Raw genomic sequence first — 21279 nt, forward strand, 5'->3', positions numbered from 1 at the left:
ACCTCAGCTTCCCTGAGATCAGCCCTAGACAGCCACAGACTGACAACCCTCAGTACTTAAAATACCCTACATGCAATTCTGAGACATTTCTACTCAACACCCTGAATTTGAACTCCTAAATCCTAAACACAGCATTCTGAATTCCACCTTAGAAGAAAGATACTTAAAAGTCAACTCAAGGGATTGTATTTGGCCAGCAGTTTCTCTTAGATCTCTGCTTATGCCTCTTTGCCCAATAGTTAATTCAATTAGAACAACAGAGTTGTAAAGTAATATTAACTATCCTGCAAAAGCATATCAGTTATTAATTGTTATAGAAGCTGCACCAAGATCAAAGATCAACAAACTTGAAGGCAGATCTTCCAAAGATTAATGGAACTACATCAAGAAAAAATGTCACATAATTGTTGCTTCCTGTAAAAAAAAAATCGACCCTATTACATGTGGATAGAAGAATAGAGAGGGAGAATGAAACGGCATGCAGGTGGAAGGCTTTGATCTACTTAGATTCTCTAAGCACCAGACTGTGAATTAAGTATGAAAAGTGAGGGAATGAAATTTCATATTTCACTTTCAGAAGGAAAAGTAAGCCTTTCTAAAAAACCAACTGCAAAAATTCATGAAGTTTTTGCTTTTCAGTAGAAGTCATTTAGCAGATTCATACTTTCCTATATCTCTAAACAAAACAAAGAAATAACTCCCTAAATGTGTTATCCAGGAATGTGTATGTACCAAATATCTTTTTCCAGAGGTTTACAGAAACAAACAAACAAGCACATTAACTAAGAACAGACACTTCCAATTTAAGACTCCTCCAACTTAGAATTTACTGAAAGTGCACTAGGGGTGTTTCTTTTTATTTTACTGTCAATCATATTTGGCTTTTATTAAATATATAAAAAAATTTCCAGGGAATTATACCAGTGGTATACCCAGGAGGAAGCTAAGCACCATGCCGTTGTTTGCTCACTCTCCCCCTTCCCAGTGGGATGAGAAAGAGCTAACAAAGCAGTCCACCAATATAACTAAGTTCCAGCAACTTTCCTGTTACCTCCAGTGTAGGATGCTCCATATAGTTTCAGACAACAAGGAAAAAAGACAAAAAGACCGGAAGAAAATTAAAGATAACCTAGCCCAACTTCTTTCCTAAGGTATAACCAAATGCCTGCATCTACTTGACTGACATTGATATAACTTAGTTTTAGCAACCTTGTCTATGAAAAAGCCATGATATGCTCAATCTATGTTGTAATGTGTTTATTATCAGGTCTTACATAAATAATCTTCATTAGTTATTTCCTCAAGGCCTTTTGTGAATTCTCTCGAGCACAGCCTAAGTCTATTGCTTTTTCTTTAATGCACATATTCTTTTATTTAACAAATATAAAACTTTCCAAGGGCTCAAAACAGCAAAGTCCAAGCCATAATCAGATGAAAAGGGATAAACTGATCACTAAAACTGCACACAAAGTCAGCAAGATCTAGTCAAACAAGACAGATTAGACCACTGTTCTGTAAACAAAATACAGCAATTAATTAAAATAAATAAATAAATAAAAAATCTCTGTCTTCAGAATGGCATGCAAGCCAGAGGGGTTTTTTGACTACAGGGATATAGAGTTTACTGTGTTTTATCTCCTTACCTCCACCACAGTTGTCTTGGCAGCTTTGCACATTGGTTGATTAAAGTTTCTAGCAGTTTTCCTGAAAAAAAAAAAAAAAAAAAAAAAAAGGAATAAAAATAAAAATTATTATTTGTAAAGCTATAAAAGTAAAAAAATTTCAGAGCCATGTTGATACAAGAATCTCTATAATATGAACATCGCAAATGTTACTGCTGTGTATCTAGAAGACTAATAAAAATAAGGAGAAAAGAATGTTGTCAAATTGTCTAAGATACGTAAGAAATAAAATTATGCTTTTCTACATCAGAGAATATTTACAGCTCTTTTGACATTTAATCAACACGTTGTCTAATTGAAATTGGGAATGCCACTGATATCATTTATCAGATTCAAGAGCAGCAGCAAGCTGTGCTGTGTACAATACTGTCACGCTACTTTTCAGTACAAAGAATAAAATTCATCTCCTTGGGAAGCAAGCACAGAGTCTAACACCATCCCAAATCCTACATATGCCTTCATAATTTAGACTAAGAAGCTACATGGGCTTCAACTAGCATTTTGGATGGTAGAAAACTTAATTAAATTCTCTTGATTGAAGCAGCTGTTCTAGTTTTGGCACCCAATGCAAGACTCTGGCATTCATCCTAAGTATTCCCACTTAAGACTTCAGTAACAAGGAAAAAGAACCTCTGTGGAGTAAAAGTAAGACATGATTTGCCACTAACATCTTACTGGACAGAGGAATAAACAAGTGATCCATTTCAGCCCTTCTGTACCTTCCAGAAAGTAAATAAAATTGTAGGACTAAACATTTAAGAAAAAATTATATGTACTTTGATGGGGTTTTACTCTCTTAAAAGGTGGAATTCTGTTTTTTGTTTTGTTTTTCTTCAAAATGCATGAAAACAGGGCTCCAAGTAAGTCAGTATCTCCTTTTTCTCCCCCTTTCCACAGGGACAGTCTTTTTTTCCAGACCAATCTTATTTCCCAGTCCCTTTTCCTCATTTTTGCACCCCTCAGTCTGATGAACATGCCTAGTAGTATATCCATGCTGAACTTTGAGATGCTGCTGCCACCTCGTGGCTTCAGGAAAGGTAGGGAACAGAAACAACTGAATCATTATGTGCCATGTATTTTTTCACTAATTCCTAATGCGAAAGCTATACCCCAAAATATGTAACTGGAGAAATTCCCTTTTATTGGCAATACACGTAATCTGTGAAGTCTTTAACAGACACTTCAGAAAGGATAGCCTGTGGCTGTATAAATAATGAATGTAAGCATCCAAAAGTACGAAAGAAAAGACTGATTTTTTTATCCTTTACTTAGTTCTCAAATACAGACTTAGCAGTCGTGATTAGGGGAAATAAAGCCTTCAACAAAACATAACAGAAAATGAAGGGGAAATAAAGTTTCAAAACCTAATTAAAATAGTAAGGGAATTAATTTAGATGGGAGAAGGTAGATAGAAATAAAGAATTCTATGTGTCATTCCAAGTGACTACATTTCCGACCAAAAGATGCTGTCAAGACTGTACTGGATAATCTGCCAGTAAAAGAAACTAACAAGAAATTATTGTTAAATAGTGGCAAAAAGTTACTAGAAGAAACATTTCACCATGGCATTGGGAAGACGTAGATTGCAACTTTGTTCATAATGTTCATTTATGGCCACCAATCCTCACAGGAAAGGCTGAGGGACCTGGGCTGGCTCAGGTCGGATAAGAGAGGACTCTGAGAAAAATTCACTGCAGCCTTGAATACTTAAAAGGAGCTTACGATATAGAGGAAGACTGATATTTTACATAATCCAAATGAGAACTTGTTTTGGACTTACAAAAATTGTTTCAGAAGTAGTTATCTTCTGAAAAAGGAAAGGTTTTACTACTAAAGACATCTCTCCATCATATTTGAAAAGTCATGGCTATGACTGGAAAAAGGGAAACATCATTTCCATTTTCAAGGAGGGCAGAAAGGAAAATCTGGGTAACTACAGGTAGGCAACCTTCACACATGTACCTGGGAAGATGATTCAACTGATCCTACTGGAAGAGAAGACCAGCTGCCCAGAATGCTTCCACGGATGGGGTATCCACAACCTCCTTGGACAACCTGTTCCAGTGCTTCACCACTCTTGAGTAAAAGGCTTCTCCTAATATCTAACCAAAATCTCCCCTGTCTCAGTTTAAAGCCATTCTCCCTAGTCCTATCACCATCAACCCTCATAAACAGTTGTTACCCCTCCTGATTATACACTTGCTTCAAGTATAGGAAGGCCACAATGAGGTCTCCCTGGAGCCTTCTCTAAGCTATACAAGCCCTGTTCCCTCAACCTTTCCTCACAGGAGAGGTGCTCCAGCCCTCTGATCATCTTAGTGGTCCCTCCTCTGGACCTGCTCCAAGAGTTCCATGTCTTTCTTGTGCTGGGTGCCCCAAGCCTGGACACAGTACTGCAGGTGGGGCCTCACAAGAGCTGAGTAGAGGGGGACAATCACCTCCTTCTCCCTGCTGGCCACCCCTCTGTTAATGCAGCCCAGAACACAGTTGGCCTTCTGGGCTGCAAGCACACTGCTGGCTCATCCAGCTTCTCATCCACCATAACTACCATGTCCTTCTCCACAGACCTGTTCTCAATGAGATCTTCCTCCAGTTTGTACAAATACCTGGGACTGCCCCAGCCCAAATGCAGCACCTTGCACTTGGCCTTACTAAACCTCGTTAGGTTTTCATGGGCCCACTTCTCCAGCTTGTCCAGATACTGCTGGATGGCTTCCCTTCCCTCTAGTGTGTCATCTGCACCACTGAGATTAGTGTCATCTGAAAACTTGCTGAGGGTGCACTTGATGGCATCATCTATGTCAGTCATAAAGATGTTGAAGTGTCCCCCAACACTTGGGGGATACCACTTGTGACCAGCCTCTACCCTGACATAGAACCATTAAATATAACCCCTCAGAAGAATACTGAGAGGGGATCTGATCGATGCCTGTAAGTATCTAAGGTGTGACAGGCAAAGGGACAAGGCCAGATTCTTTTCTGCAGTGTGTGGCAATATGACAAGGGGAAATGGCCACAAACTGAAGCATCGGAAGTTCCACACAGATGGATGTAAGAACTGCTTCACAGTGAGGGAAATGGATCACTGGAATAGACTGCCCAGGGGGCTTGTGGAATCTCCTCCTCTGCAGATGTACAGACCCACCCAGACACCTACCCATGCAACCTGGTCTAGGGTACATGTTTTGGCAGAGGGGTAAGACTGGTGATCTCTAGAGGTCCTTTCAAACTCCTACAATTCTGTGATTCCTTGAATTATTTGGGAGTTTACAGCCAGAGGTTTACACTCCATGGCCATATACCCAGAGGGAGGCCAGTGATGAGTGGTGACCCCAGGAAACCATCTTGGGACCTGTACTCGTGAAGGGTATTGTGGCCTTCCAGTCCTTGAAGGGAGAAAATAAACAGGAGAGGGAACAGTGATAGGACTAGGGGGAATGCTTTTAAACTGAGGCAGGCAAGGTTTAGGTTAATATCAGGAGGAATTTTTTCCACACAGGGTGGTGACGCACTGGAACAGGTTGCCCAAGGAGACTGTGGATGCCCCATTCCTGGAGGTATTCAAGGCCAGGCTGGATGTGGCTCTGGACAGCCTGGTCTGGTGGCTGGCAACCCTGCACATAGCAGGGGGGTTGAAACTCGATGATCATTGTGGTCCTTTTCAACCCAGACCATTCTATGACTCTATTGCACTTGGGCTGGAGCAGTCCCAGATACATATATACACACATGGGATAAGAATTTGAGATCAATCCTGTAAAGAAGGAATAGAAGATCTCAATGGACAAAAAAGTGGTCATGAGCCAGCAGTGTGCACTTGTAGCCTGAACTGTATTCGTGGGCTGGATCAAAAGAGGGACAGCCAGCATAGACAGGGAAGTGATTGTCTGCTGCTACTCTGCCTTCATGAGGCACCATCTACAGTACAGTGCCCAGGTCTGGGGCCCACAACCTAAGAAAGACAGAGTTTTTGGAGAAGGTCCAGAAGAGGGCCATAATGATGACCAGAGGGATGGAGCACCTCTCCTGTGAGGAACAAATGAGGGAGCTGGGCTTGTTTGGCTTGGAGAGGAGAAGGTTCCAGGGAGACCTTATTGCAGCCTTCCAATATTTAAACAGGAGGAAAATTAACTTTATACATGGGAAGAGGGTGATAGGGCAAGGGGGAATGGTTTGAAATTAGATGTCAAGGTGAAATTTTTCACAGAGAGAATGGTGAGGTGCTGGAATAGGCTGCCTGGAGAGGCTGCAGATGCCCCCACCCCTGGAACTGTTCAATACCAGGCTGGACGGGGCCCTGAGCAACCTGATCTAGTGCTTGATCTTGTGGTCAGCAACCATGTCCACAGCAGTGGGGCTGAACTAGATAATCTTTGTGGTCCTCTCCAACCCAAGCCATCCTACGATCATATGTTAAGAGTTTGGTCAATTAAGCTCTCTCTTCTTTTTCCAAGTATTTTAATATTATATTAACTATATAATGTATAGATAAAATGCAATTATGTAAACAAATACATATGAATACACTTGAATATATTTATGAAACAGTACCTTAACCTCATCTTTTATACAGACTTTTTTTTTCACTTATTCCTTGTTTCTCTCAATATATACAATGACAGACTGCGTTATGCAGCACCTTCATGTAGTAAACTGCAACCAATTGCTGTAACACTTACCTAAACATCTGAGAGCCACAAAACAAATGAATAAAAACCAGGCATTAAACATATGCAAATCTCTCCTGCTACAGTTCAGGATAAAACAGAGGGAAAACATAACATAATTTATTTGGGTTGTTATCTCTAGCACAGTGTTTTCGCTCTTCACTAAAAATATGTTTAAATTCACATGATGCCTCTCCCTGTACCACTGAGAACAAACAAACTTTAAATGCACTTCCCTGGGGACAGAATCAAGCATTTACAACACCGCCTGGTCAGAAGACTGATTCAACTTCCATCTGTTCTGACATGCATGACCCTACACCTCTTGTATCAGCCTTCAGCTGCACAATAAAAAGGACACAATTTAACACAAAAATGGGAAGACAACAACACTACCTTTCTTCACGATCAACATTATGAACACAGCATAGCAGACCAAAGTCGTAACTACTAATGTTTTATTTAATAGCTGCACTTATTCCCAAACATCTGTAAAAGAAGTATACTTTGTATATATGCTGTCAGTATAATTTGACAGCAAGGAAAGGCAACATGAATGAAATCAAGATCAGTAAGACATTATTTTGCCATCACACAGGGGACAGGTTTCTCCTTCCATTGCCTAAGCAATTAAAGTTTTCCAACTAATAAACAAGTCATACCTGAAAATAATGTTTCCTGCACGATCAGCCTTCCACGCCTTCACGAGAGCAAAATCCCCTGTAATGGACTTTTCCAGAATAAAGTGACGACCATCAAACTCTCGCACCTACAGAGAAAAGAAGAGCAGTACTGAGATGTAGGTCTCCTCAAACAGACCTCTCATGTAGTATTTATTTTGCAGGGTTAATTTTACAAACTACTTTATTTAGAATTTTTGCACTACGTGTAGTTCTATCTGAATAGATGTAGATTAAGTGTATAACCACAGAAAAGCACAAAAAGGTTGCAAGGTTGTAAACCTCTATGTTCATCCTAGGGTGCCTGTTTAGCAAAATACCACAAGAACCATATAGAATCATAGAATCACCAAGGTTGGAAAAGACCTTAAATATCATCCAGTCCAACCGTTCACCTATTACCAACAACTCCCACTAAACCATGTCCCTCTGCACAACATCCAGTCATTCCTTGAACATCCCCAGGGTTGGTGACTCCACCACCTCCCCAGGCAGTCCATTCCAGTGCCTGACAATCCCTTCCGAGAAAAAGTATTTCCTAATATCTCCCCTGCTGCAGCTCGAAGCCATTCCCTCTGGTCCTATCACTAATGACATGAGAGAAGAAGCCAACCCCCAGCTCTCTACAACCTCCCTTCAGAAAGTTATGGAGAGCAATAATGTCTCCCCTGAGCCTCCTCTTCTCCAGGCTGAACATTCCCAGCTCCTTCAGCCTCTCCTCATACGGCCTGTGCTCCAGAATCCTCATCAGCTTTGTAGCCCTCCTCTGAACACTTTCCAGGGCCTCAATGTCTTTCTTGCAGAGAGGGGCACAAAACTGAACACAGTACTCGAGGTGTGGCCTCACCAGTGCTAAGTACAGGGGAACAATCACCTCTCTGCTCCTGCTGGCAACACTTCCTGGAGCAAGTCAGGATGCCTTTGGCTTTCTTGGCCACCTAAGCAAGGGGGAATGGTTTTAGACTAAGACAGAAGGTTTAGGTTAGATATTAGGAGGAAGTTTTTCATACAGTGGGTGGTGACAAACTGGAACAGGTTGCCCAAGGAGGCTGTGGATGCCTGGAGGCATTCAAGGCCAGGCTGGATGTGGCTCTGGGCAGCATGGTCTGGTGGTTGGCGATGCTGCACTCAGCAGGTGGGTTGAAACCAGATGATCTTTGTGGTCCTTTTCAACCCAGGCCATTCTATGACTCTATCATAAAAACAAAAGTTACCTTCACCCCTGAGATGTTCTTGGGGTAAGAGATTACACCTTTTGCAGCGTAACGGGTGCTTAGAGCACTAGTCCCATCCATTTCTTCAAATAACATCATATCATTTTACACCTATTCCCTTCTTCAAAATTTCCACCCAGTTTCAAGTTCATGTTTCTCTGTCGGAGACAACGCAGCAATTTTAAATACTCACACTAAATAGCATTTCAACTTTTAGCAAATTTTTCCTGGATGTGCCAACTGAGCTTTTTGCAGTTTAACAAGAAAATGCCCAGTCTCTTCTAACATTAAGGCTTCAGGTACAGCTGCAGGTATGGCCAGAGAACTGAGTAAACTGAAGCAAGAAAGTTTTTCACCGGAGCCAGTTTCTTAATGTTAAGACATTCAAAACTCCAAGAGATGTAATACACTGCAGGGTACAGGAATGAGCAGAAGGAGAACAATTAATGTACCTAGTACCAAGCCACATCAATATACTAAAGTTAAACTTGGCCACAAAAAACTTAAACAGCCATTTACCATAAAAATCTGTAAGAAATTCATTTTCAAAAGCAGACTTCCTAGAAATAAACTGACATCTTACCTCTCTTGGTTGGCTAGCAATAGCAATGGTGCCATCTGAATTGTACTTGATAGGTGCACCCCCTTCTTGAACCAGAGTCCCATAACCAGTACTGGTATAAAACGCTGGGATTCCTGCTCCTCCTGCTCTGATACGTTCAGCAAGTGTACCCTGTGGAAAGAAAACATTGTAGACCTAGTCATTTAGAAGTAACAGATCAAACTCAGATGAATGACTTGATTGGATTTACTTTTATATTATGTTATTTGTAACTTTGACCTTTGAACTCAGCAGACCATCACACATGCTATGTCTTCCCACTTCAGATCTCCTTTGTGGAACTGGTACTGCATATGGCAAGAGATGCTTCACTTCTGACCACCAGTTGTTCAAGAGTGCACAGTAACTCAACTCAGTGTCAGCTCTCAGGCTTATGCTGTGCTTTTTGCAACTCCTCTCCTAGAACTTGTTTCCCACTCCATTACTCTTGAAGAAGAGTGTAGAGCTCTTCTTCCTACATGGTTATGTATGATAAGAATATTTAACTTTTATCATCAGTTCTGTATGTTAAGCTTTTTTTAAGATGATGGATAATTAAACAAATTCCTTTTTCCAAGCAGAAAGAGTCACACTCAGCAGACTGAAAAAGAAAGAGTGGTCTGGGTTCCCTCTGCACAGAATGCCCCAAACTTGATTGAACTATTTCATTTGAATGCCTCATCTGAACTGTGTTCTATGTTCAGCCACAACACAGACATTAACAACTCAAATTCTTTGTTAGCATTCATTGTGGACTGATGGTCAGAGTCATATCTGCCTGCTTTTCACTGATGTCCTTTCCCAAATTTTGTTGATATTTTTTCCTGGACTTGAAGCAAGAAAAGGCCATCACAGTCAATTATCTAGCATGACTGTCTCCAAAACATGGGTTGTGTTTTACCCAGTAATTTCTGGAAGAAATACTGTGAATTCTGGTAGGTTGTAAAGTGGTGACCAAAAAAAAAAAAAAAAAAAAGGAAGAGTTATAAACCATGTAGTGATACTAAGCACTAAATTTCAAGCAGCCTTAGCAGCTCAAGATCTCACTGTGACCTCTCCTTCACTGCAAAACAAGGACACAGTGCTCCCCAGTTTTTTGTCTGTATTCATTAAAAAAAAAGCCTGAACAGCATTTTCCAAAAGGCTATTTCATCTTAACAGACACCTATCAAATCCCTGCATCTCTTAGCACATTACTGGCATTCACTGTTCACCAGTGTGCACCTCAGACCCACTACTGTCATTCAGGATCCACACAGCTTGTGGGTGCAGTCCACAAAGCAAATCACAAGCCTAAGAATCCCTTGGATGTAATTACCAAGCATGAAGTAGAGGGACGGAAAAGATGAATTGTGAGGTAACACAGCGGTGAAATTTGTGACTTTTGAAAGACAAGAAGTACCTGTTTATTTCTATGCCAGCTGACAGAGTATAGAGATTTCCTGTCCACCTCTGTGATTCTTAGAGACAGACCCAAGAAACACAGCCCAAGAGCTTCTTCAGAAAACCTTACTACTGACAATTTTCCCAATGACTGAAATGAATACCTGTTTAAAGTTCAAAGACGTTGCCTCATACTAACACGCTGTGGAACTAGATCTAAACAGAATATGACTGATACTCACAATTTCAGACTGTATTGTATTCCAGCCATGCAAGTACCTTGGCAGTGCTAAAATACTGAAAGTAGGCATGTTCAACCTGCAGCCCACACACAGTCCACCCCAGCTGGCACTGCAGCCCAGCCCCCACCCCATGCCATCATCTGCCCATGCTGCCAAGTGGCCCAAGCACACCCAGCACTCCACAGTGGCCACACATCAGAGCGTGGTGAGCACTGCGTGAACTGCAGCAAGGCGCAGGGAGGGTGCAGGGTAATGCAGCTCAACTCACAGCAAAGAGCTGCGTGTGTTTTGATTCATTGGCAGAACGCAGTCCTGTGAACAGCAGAAAATCTGCAGCCATACTTTCCGTTTTGATAAAGGAACTTGAGAACAGGTTTCAAGATTGAAAAGATTTTATTTTTTTTTAATTTGCAACTCCTTTTTTCAGTTGACATAAACACATTACCTAGGAATTTGAAATGGGGTACACAGAGTTGCAATCAGACACTCTACTCAAAAACCTGACTGCTTTTGAGTAAAACTGTTGCAAGCCCCATCTTACCAGAGAAAAATCTCTCTCTGCCTTCACAGTGACACCTCATTCGTGTCACCACTTTTTGGCAGTATGCACATTTGTGAACAACTGTTTCCAAGGATGAAGCAGAGGAGGAGTAAAATTCCATCAGAAATCTCTGACAACACACTGAGAGCTCAGTAGCTTTTAGAGCAACCTTTGTGTACATGGTCCAAGACAATCCTGCTCATGCAGTGCAGCCCAGGAAAGCTTGGACATCCATAACTTAAATCTGTGGTGCTAAAGAGTGAAAATGTAAATACTGGATCATACTGAGATTTAATATGAGATTTAACAAACAAGCACAAAAAGAAACTTAAGGTACTCCGAACCTGAAGTCTGTTCTTCCACATCCTACTCGCTAGATGGCAGACACTGCTCAAACACCTTCCCCAAAAGCACATAAAGCTACCATCACTTTGGTAATGCAGGGATTTTTTATCTTTATTTCCCCTACATGGGCAAAAGCAGGCATATTTCACCTGTTTATCTACCATCCAGAAGGAAATATGAAAAACAAACATAGTGTTAAAACACAGATAAGTAAATATATATACTTCAGATGAATGTAAGGTATACCGTGCCATAAAAAGAATTCACAGAATTCAACCAATCAGTTTTTAACCTCACAGTTGCACTCTATAGCTCACAATCCTAAAACAGCACTTGCCATCTGTTTTTACAGTGAGAACATTACATCTGCATACTAATTGTAAAAAGCAGTTAAGGAACATTCCAATTGGTATTTCAGATGAAAACATACCACTACCACTGGTCTAGATAGACTCCTTACCTGAGGTGTAAGCTCAACTTCAAGCTCACCAGACAAATACTGGCGTTCAAACTCAGCATTCTCTCCAACATATGATGACACCATGCGCTTTATCTGCTTAGTCTGAAGCAGAAGACCAAGTCCAAAATTATCAACGCTGTGTAGAAAAACACAAGGCAACACTGGGTGATTATAACAGTTTTGTCATACACTGTTGTACAAGCATCTGAAAAATTTTAATGACTTAACCAGAAGGGGTAGAGCTGTTTTCAATCATCTTTGACATTTACAATTAGAGATGCGTATTTGCCGTCAATTGTCTCAATTCTGTAAGACAATTATTCACAGCTGGCTTCATTTTTTGGGATAAGAAATAGTGAAAAATATTAAGAGTCCTAAAAGAAATCAAATCCAGGATTTGCATTACTAACACCCTACGTAAAACACTGATCTTGAAGAAATTAATTATATTAATTGCTATAATAACATATATCCCTTCTCAATATTAATTTTGTCCTCTTAGTATTCGTACCCTACAAGACACCATTCTACTCTAGATTGTCAGAAATGAATTCTTAACATTAGTGGCCACAGAAGAAAGTAATGCATCAGACTACTATTCTTCATGCACTGCTCCAACTACTGTTACACATATCCCCTAACATTGGTGTTACGTACTACGGCAGCAAGGGGAGGGGGGGAAGAAAGAAGAAAAGAATAAGTATAAACAAGGTATGTAAAACTAGTATTAAAGAAAAAGAAAAAAAGAAAAAAGAAAAAAAACCATCACCCTATATTCTCCATAAAAATAATTATCAAAAAAATAAATATCATCTTAAAAATCCAGTTATGATGCTGATTAAGCCAGGTAGTACTTGTTTTTGTACAATACATCTGTGCAGATCAAAGGTGAGAACCTGTTAGGAAACACTCAAACTTCATTTAAAACACATTAATACTCCACCAATTCAGGAGTGATTTTAAACATTTCAGCTGCAACCTCCCGACATCCTTTCCAAAGGCCAGATTCAAAAAGTTAGTATGCACACATTTTCTTCTAGAAAAGCAGAATTTAGTATCTATTCTGAAGTTTAATACCAGTTGGTGAACTTAAACAACTGCAGTACTTCAGTTGTAGTACATAATATACAGCATTTCACACTTCAGAAAGCTCCGCAGACATAAATGGATCAGCAGAGAGCATAAGCTTACTTCACACAGCCTTTCAGCACTTCAGTACATGAAAAGCTTTCAGCTTAAGATTCAAGAAAAATGTGACCAGGAGGATGCTTTTGAAAGTCATTAACCCAAAGTCACTAACGAGATCACACTGTCCCTCTTTTCCAGGATGCACCCAGCCATCTAACACTGATACAACAGCACAACTATCTTCCTGCTCGCCAGCGCTGCAGCATGGATTCCAGTGTTGCATGAGAAGGAAAAGGGTCTGAGCAGAAAGCACAGTACCAGCACCAGCCATTCCTTTCCCATCACAATACTGAAAACCACTACAAAGAGTAAGATATGAAGTCAGACTTCCCAGGTCCATCAATAACAAGGACTGTTTTAAGATTTGGCAACCTCCTTCTATATACACTAGAGCAATTTGGAAACTAGATGAGAAAGTAAAGCGCCATTTTCTGGTGTAATCTTCTAAATCTATTTTACGTACTCCAGATGGAAAAAACATTTTAAAAGCTTTCTCCACTCCCCAACTCTGCCCTATAAAAGAAATTCAGCTCTGATGCAATACCATACAGAGGCAAGCATCCCACTGCCAAAGCCTTAAGAAATGTGTGTTGCCTGGAAACAATTTATATTTCTAACTCCCTACAGGAAAAATTTCCAGCATATTATCTCTAGCACAATATTGTATATCTTCATGCCTGATCCTACAGAGATATGCTTGATTCCCTCATGTGCTGCAGGAAAGTATCACCTCAATGAAAACTATGCAGTTATAAAGTTGTTTGTAAGAAATTAAAGAGTTGGATAAAAGTTCTGTCACTCATTCAAAGCTGTTTCTCACTTCTTAAGTTAATCTTCCTCTATGCACCAAAGGAGATCCATGTATTCAAAAATAAAATTGCATTGAGGATCAGACACTATAAGCATACAGGCCATGCAGCCTTCTTTTGCAAGCACAATGAGAAGAGTTTTACCTCTAGGCAGTCATACACCAGCAGTCTCTGCCTGCCTGATAACACAAAATTAATTCAATTCACATAGGTATTTCATCTTCAAAGCCGCACTGCAAAACTCAGTTTCTGAAAATAAATATTATGATATCTATCTTTTCTAAGGACACAGTTTGCATCCAGGTGCCCATCTGAAGTAACTCTTAAATCTTTCATTCACATTAGTTTTTCTTCCATTTCCCTCCAAAACTTCATTTTGAACATTTCATTCTAATATTTCCTCTGTTTTTTCCTTCCATTCTGAATATCTGAAGATAATAATATTTTACACAACTGTCAGAAAGCTACTGTCATTTCCATTCACCCCCCACTTTGCCCTTTACCAGACATCTTTATCCTGGAATAAAACCTGAAAACAACTATTGATTTTGGGAAGTTTCTTTCAGTGTATGGTTGTTTTCCTTTTTCTTTTTATTTTAACAGTGCTTGTTAGGTCTCCTTTTCTGTATTGTGTTGCTTTCTTAGTTTTTTTTTGTTTGGAGCACAAAAGTTTCTTTGAACTTTTCAGCTTTGTGCTGAAAATGTTACAACTAAATATATGTCTTGCAGGTAATGCCCTTCCTACCAAATAATAGGAAAATATACTTCACTGAGTAAACGGAAAAAGTACAACCTGTATATATGATTCGGAGTTCAGTCCCTTAAAAAAATGAAACAGAGGTGAGCATAATAAAAATGTGTTGCCCTGAAGAGGAAGGAAGTTGACCAAGTTTTTACGTACGCCATCAGAAGGAAAGTGTACATAGTGCAAGACAGAACGGTTCCTTCTATCTTCAAAACTGCCAAGATTTCTAGAAGATTCGTATTTTTTATTAGGATGAAATCTGAATCTACAGAATACATGAAACAAAAACAGAATAAGAGATCTAAAATGGCACTCATCAAGAATGTAAGTAACCCAAGTGTGTGGTCTCCATTCTACCAATACTGACCAGAAAATGGAATCACAATCAAGAGCCTCTCATTTAACAACTCGGTATTTTCTATTTTATCCCACCCAGATCAATGAAATCTTCCTGTCGAAAACTACTCTTAATCATTTAAATTAAAAATATTAACCAAAGACTCCCAGCTGGATCCAGCCCACAGATTTCAAATATACCCATAAGCAGTCAAAGCTATGTGCCAACATTGCACTCCAGATAACTTTCAGGTATTTTGCAGTTCTCAAACATTTACGTCTTTGGACTCTCGAGCAAAATGCGTTATACAGCATCACAGGGAAGATGATTATGTCAAGTTTCCAAGCTTCACACACCAAGAAGCCCCACACAGACTAATGAAGTAGAAATAGAAAATCGAATATGAAAAAAATAAAACACAAAACTGAGATTTCAGATGTCAAACTACTCTGGTAATGGCAAACTCTCTTTGAGTGAATGGAGGTAACTGCACTCTCCTCCCTGCTTTTGTATATACCTCTGTAGCACCTGAGAAAAGTAAATGACTACACATAAAGGGTCGGTTTCCTAACTGGGAACATTCCAAAATACAAGTGAGCAACATCAATTAGCACTTTGACTTTTTTCCATGTCTCCTAAAAGCTAGTCTTTCTATATACTTGCTGTCCAAGGATTCTCCAGGATTTGAGGTGGATGTTTCCAGGAGATAACACCAAGGCTGGAAGTCACCAGTTACAAAACACTGACATACATTTTTGGGTTTTGTAGTATCAAAACACACTGGTCTAAGAAGAGCTAATGTGCTGACACACCTGACTTTCCTCCTTCAACAGCCTGGGAATCAGAAGGATGAGAGGGTAATTGCATCACCTCAGAGTCCATGGATTGAGAAAGAAAAGCATACAATAAGAATAGCTAGGTGAGGCCCAACTCAGGCAAAAGCTAAATTTTCCATAAACATACTGAAGGAAAATAAAAAATAAATAATAATAATAAAAAATTATGTTAATCTACTTCTAAAGAAAAGGGAAGAAAAAGGATTCTATGGTTAGTGGGAGACTTGAAGAACTGCCTGCAAGTTTTCACCATGACTGAGCACTAAATCCCCTCTGTTGCTCCTTCTCCACAGTATTTGCACTGCACACTTCTCCATCTGCTACTAAAGCCTTCTTAGAGAAACTGTCTTTCCTATTCCAGTGACTTCAATAATACCATTCTCCAACCATCCTCCTCCTCCAAAGCCCTCCTCTCCCCACAAAATGACCTGCTCAGATCTTGAGAGATTTAAAGTTCACACCAGGTCAACAATCTAACAGCTGTAGTAAAAAGCATCTGTTTAGGACTTTTACAAAGAATGTAAGTTAGGGGGGGAGGAGAGCGGAAGAAAATCACCCAAATACTCAACCTAACACTAGAAATGCCTTACAGACCTCTCCCCATTACTTTGGCAACTTGTCATAAGCAGAGAGAGAGTCATTGGTAACTACACATTTTGCTTTTAAAAGTATGTTTAATTTTGGATATCTAATAAGATACTCTAAGTATCATCTTGACTATATCTCTGCATACATACCAGCTTATTTCATGCTCTCCAATAACTTTTCAGTTATATTTTTAGCTCCAAATCAAGTGATCTTCACTTTCAGCCTTGATATACTATGTGGAAACACATCTCAACGCTCTGTGAATTTGGAGCAAAACCTGTCCTTGAGGGCTTTGTTCTGTTTGTTGTTGTTGTTGTTTTTAACTTAAAAGGAAGGAGACAGACATACTAACACAAAACAAATTAGGGAACAGTAATTACATACAAAAGAACAATTAGGAAGGCTGTGGCAAAGATAGCAGACATATCAGTTTTAACAGAGGCATTCACTTCAGAGCAATTATTGACAACTGAGATAAACCTTAACATTCTACATTATTAGTCCTGTTTCAAATACAGGGAAAAAACATTGCTAAGAACAGAAAAATACCATTCGTGCTTTACAACATGCAGTACCAAGTGATACAGTAAATTTACCATCTAAATAATGAATCAAAAAACTGACACAGAGTAACTCCTTCCCTGGGGACTCCACAGTTGTCCATTACCAAAATCAGGCTTCAATGGATCTGCGTGACTTAGTGAACTTAGGCACAGGAATAAACATTTAACACAAAGCTATTTTCTCCTTACTAAGGCATAACATTGTAATATATATATATTAAAAAAAAAAAAAAAAAAAAAAAAAAATCTTTTACAAAAAGGGCACAGGACACAAAAGGCTCAAGAGGTTGGAAATGCCTTCTATCAGATGGCTTGAATTTGTGATAATCTGACAGCATACTGTCAGTCTTCTTTAAAATAATCACCCAGATGATTACAAACTAAAATATACTAGCTGTGACTTCTCTACTTTTTACTGTAAGTAAAACCCCAATGTTCAAAAATAATGTATATATAAGTCCAAAAACCAGACAAAATCCAGAGGGAAGTATGCACATTAGACCACATGTGCAGCTAGTACAAGTAATGGAACAAACCCAGTTCATTGAAATGGGACAGAAAGAATCAAAGTGCTGATACCAGAATTAGATTATACCCAGAATTAGTTGACCATTTTATTAAGTACCATTAATTACAAACAGTAATTTGAAACTAATTTCTTAAACTGTCATTTAAAATATTTTGGTTCTGTTGACTGCTACCAATAAGGACACATTTTCTGTTGTGGTTGTAATGCAGATCCTAAAAGACTGCACTGTGATAGCCATGGCAAGAACTGACCTGAAATGTTCAAGCCTACTGAAGTCAGTATGCAAGAGATACTATGAATCCATAAGGCAGACACACGCAAGAAGGCATTGTGTGTTAACCATGACTGCTCTGGGAATTAAGTTAATCAGGTTTTAAAAAAAGGATGTGCTGAGTGTAATTAATCAAATTTAAACTGCAACAAAGCAAACATGAAATGAAATGGATTCTAGAAATTTACTGAGACAAAATCCTCTAAATTAAAGGACATAATCAAATATCATAAAGGAAATACTTAAAATACAAGTAAAACTGTCGAAGCAAGTTATAAGAAAGGTGTGAGAGTTTGTATCATAAAACACCTACCCTAGCACCATAATATCTTTCACTATCTCTCCAGTTCACAAGTTCCAGCTTCACTTGGAGCAAGCTGTGTAAATAGCAGAGATACTGGATATTTGTATTGCTTCCCTTTCAAACACTTTGCCTTGTTTGGCTTGGCAGAAGAGTAACTACTCTTAAACGTGCTGTTTCACTGGCTAGTGCAGAGTTTACACACTACAGCAGTGCACAGCAACAGGCAGTATGTTAAGCAGTATCGAGTTTCTAACCAAGGTGCACAAAAGTGCTTCACAGATCACTATACATCCCATCCTTGGCAAGTCTTTCACAGGTCAAAAAACAAAGACTTCACCTGCCAGCAACAAAGATGAATTTAGGAAGGTCTTGACAACATCTTCACCCTATTTCACTTCAGTACCGCACAGTAACATAAGATCTTGTGTACATACCACTCCCTCTTTAGCTGTTTCCATACACTGCCAAGTATTTCTAAACTTGGCTGAACCTTCTTCCTCCTCTCCACTGCAAGAGGATTCTAAGATGCATAAATGACATTATTAACTGTGGTGAAGACTCCAATTTTATCAATGACAACACCTGTGATTTAATCTGGATGCCAAACCCTACCAACTTATAGCAGACTAAATTCCATATAATAGTAAGACAATAAATAAAAACAACAGAACAGGCAGCTCTATTAAGTTAAATTCAAAATAAGTGGTGGTGTTCAATACCAGACTAAAAACTAGACTTCATGAAACCCCCAAATGTTCTCAAGCATTTTCAAATCACAATATACGCTGTCTCCTACAAGTAAAGTCCAGCACAACTGCTGCTCCAGCAGCCCTTTGTAACAGGCTCTAGCGGCTGTACAAAATAGAAGTATGCAGATGCAAAGCACTTTTTAAATCTAATGGATACATTCTTGTGGACAAAGCATAATTGAGATGTAATAACGTACACATAACAGCACAAAGAATTACTAGATAAACCCAATCTAATTTGCTTCTTTGTCAAGGCCGGTGGAATTGAGGAAGCAGGGTCAGGCATCTATTTTTTTTCACACAAGGAATCGAGTTCTTTATACCCACTTTCTGCCTCAGATGCTCATACATCTTATTTGATGAAAGCACAGGAAAAAGAAAAAAAAACAGTTCCCTCATCCTTTAAAATCCTCATTATGATTTCATCTCAAATGCATCCATCAAAATGAAACAGGTCACAGAAAATGTAACAACACAGGAATTGCCATTCACTGAAAAATATGCATCATTTAAGGAAAAAAAAAAAAAGGCAAGAATTCTCCTGCGTGGGCTTCCTTATCATCCACACTGTAACTCCATATACCTTGCATTGAAAATGTTCATATTTCACAAGGCAAGGGTTTAAAATGAGCCTCCTAATGAAAACTATTGCTAAAGAATGTGCAGTGTTAATAGGAGACACCAGTCCATACTCTTCAAATTCACAGTGAACCAAATAACACTGGAATTATACTGTTGCTGTAGGTGATATTTAGTAGGGTAAGTCACTGAACCAAATTTAGGGCCTCCTGCAGACACTAGTCAACAACATGATGCAAGGAGATGAACATCAATCTTACTGAGCAGATCAGTTTCAAATATGTTACTATATTCTGTATGTCAGTTCTTCTATTTAATTTCAATTCTGTAATGATGCACTTCAGCATAAGTGGCTGTAGTTATTTTTCTATGTAAAGACACAGGGATTCTGAACAAACAGCTTGATTAAAAGCTTGCCATAATGAGAAGCTGAGAAACTATTTTAACTCACGATTTCACATGAATTTCTTCATGGGCAAACATTTATAAAAATAAATAAATTCAAGGTACTCCGAAGAGGCTTTCCACTCTTCCATTATACATATTCTCTACTGCTGCTGTGAAGTTTTTTTCCTTTTTCTCTTTTTAAAGTAGCACACCTACAATAAAACGTTGTCAGAAAGCACTGAAGTGCAGTCAAAGAAAAAATTCCTATCTTTACAGACATACAAATTTCTGATATTTTCAGCTACAATCAGTAAAATACACATAAATTTACATAATGTCTGTGTTCTACAGCATCTACAACTCTTCCCTACAAATTTCAATATACATAGAGAACTGTATTCTTGGCTTGTTCCAAACATAATACTTCCAAAACCAATTGCATCAGTTAACATGAAAATGCTTACATTGAGAAGTAATACTTCTTCATGGATATTGGCATTCTCACAGGAACAGAACAGGTTGTACTTATAGGCTATACCTATGAAGACACAAACACAAATATACCTACCCTGCATTGTTACTGACTGCTGTAATACCCTTTACTCCAGTCTTCAGTAGACCCCCAATGAGATTTTCAGGAATTCCACACAGTCCAAAACCTATGCAAAATGAAAGAATATTGAAAATGTAATGAGTGATTGAAAGAACAGCTTAAACCAAAGTGAGAACATGCATTGGTTAATTGAAAAGTATTTTTGGAACAGGAAAAAAAAAAAAAAAAAAAAAAAAGAAACACCTTAGCTAATTACACAAAAAAGAAGTAACGCTTCTGGAAAGAGTTGTACTCTCATACTGAAATCTCCCAGTCAACTAGATGCTTCCAGGATGGAAGAAAGCAGTCTACCATCACTTGCCCATTTGCAAGTGGCCTTTGAAGCAAGGCTCCAAGATCTTGTCTTTCTTGACGCAGGTCTTAACTGCTCACCGTGTCTTTATGCTCATTAGTCTTCCTCTTTCAGCCCAACTAAGCTTCAGTTCTTTACTGCACAGAACAATTTCAAACAGAAGGAGCAAAGATTTCTCCCATGAAGCATAACCTATAATTAGGTGATAAAAATCTGGGAACCTTAACTGCCTAAATTCTGTAATCTGGAAGCAAGATAACCCAGATCTCCACCCAGGCTGAGGCACCTTATACCCCAGCTCATTATGCAAAAACCTCAAAAGCCTAAAGTGAAACAAAATGGTACATTTGAGGTGTCTAGGTCCTAGGCCAGGCTCAGATACTATGATTACTAGCATTTTGTTTACAACAAGATCTCAGATTTTCATTTGTCCCTATCAAACAGCAACAACAACAAATAAAAACCCTCTCCCTATTTGTCATTCTGCATTACTACAATGATGTTTCCCACGTTTTAAACACTACATTCATTGCTCTCCTCCAGTATCAAGCTAAATAAAGAGATACTCTTTGAGTAGCCTGAACAAGAAATTGTGCAAATCATCAGAATATTCAAAAGCTCTAGTCACACTGAAAGCTAATGTGGCGCAATTTCTTAACTCTTCTGGAAATACG

The 21279-nt window shown here is 39.0% G+C and overlaps 1 protein-coding gene across 1 annotated transcript in view; it reads right to left on the bottom strand.

Moving 5' to 3' along the window:
• Positions 1-21279, bottom strand: part of OXCT1 (3-oxoacid CoA-transferase 1) — a 79528-nt gene that overhangs the window by 54562 nt on the left and 3687 nt on the right. Inside the window, exons 3-7 of the mRNA XM_072359103.1 lie at positions 20269-20359; positions 11816-11951; positions 8827-8976; positions 7012-7118; positions 1644-1704 (exon numbers count right to left, since the gene is read on the bottom strand). Of these exons, the coding sequence (XP_072215204.1) occupies positions 1644-1704; positions 7012-7118; positions 8827-8976; positions 11816-11951; positions 20269-20359 (545 nt within the window). The remainder of the gene's footprint in view (positions 1-1643; positions 1705-7011; positions 7119-8826; positions 8977-11815; positions 11952-20268; positions 20360-21279) is intronic.

Source organism: Excalfactoria chinensis, chromosome Z (assembly GCF_039878825.1).
Source record: "Excalfactoria chinensis isolate bCotChi1 chromosome Z, bCotChi1.hap2, whole genome shotgun sequence".
NCBI classification, from domain to species: Eukaryota; Metazoa; Chordata; class Aves; order Galliformes; family Phasianidae; genus Excalfactoria; species Excalfactoria chinensis.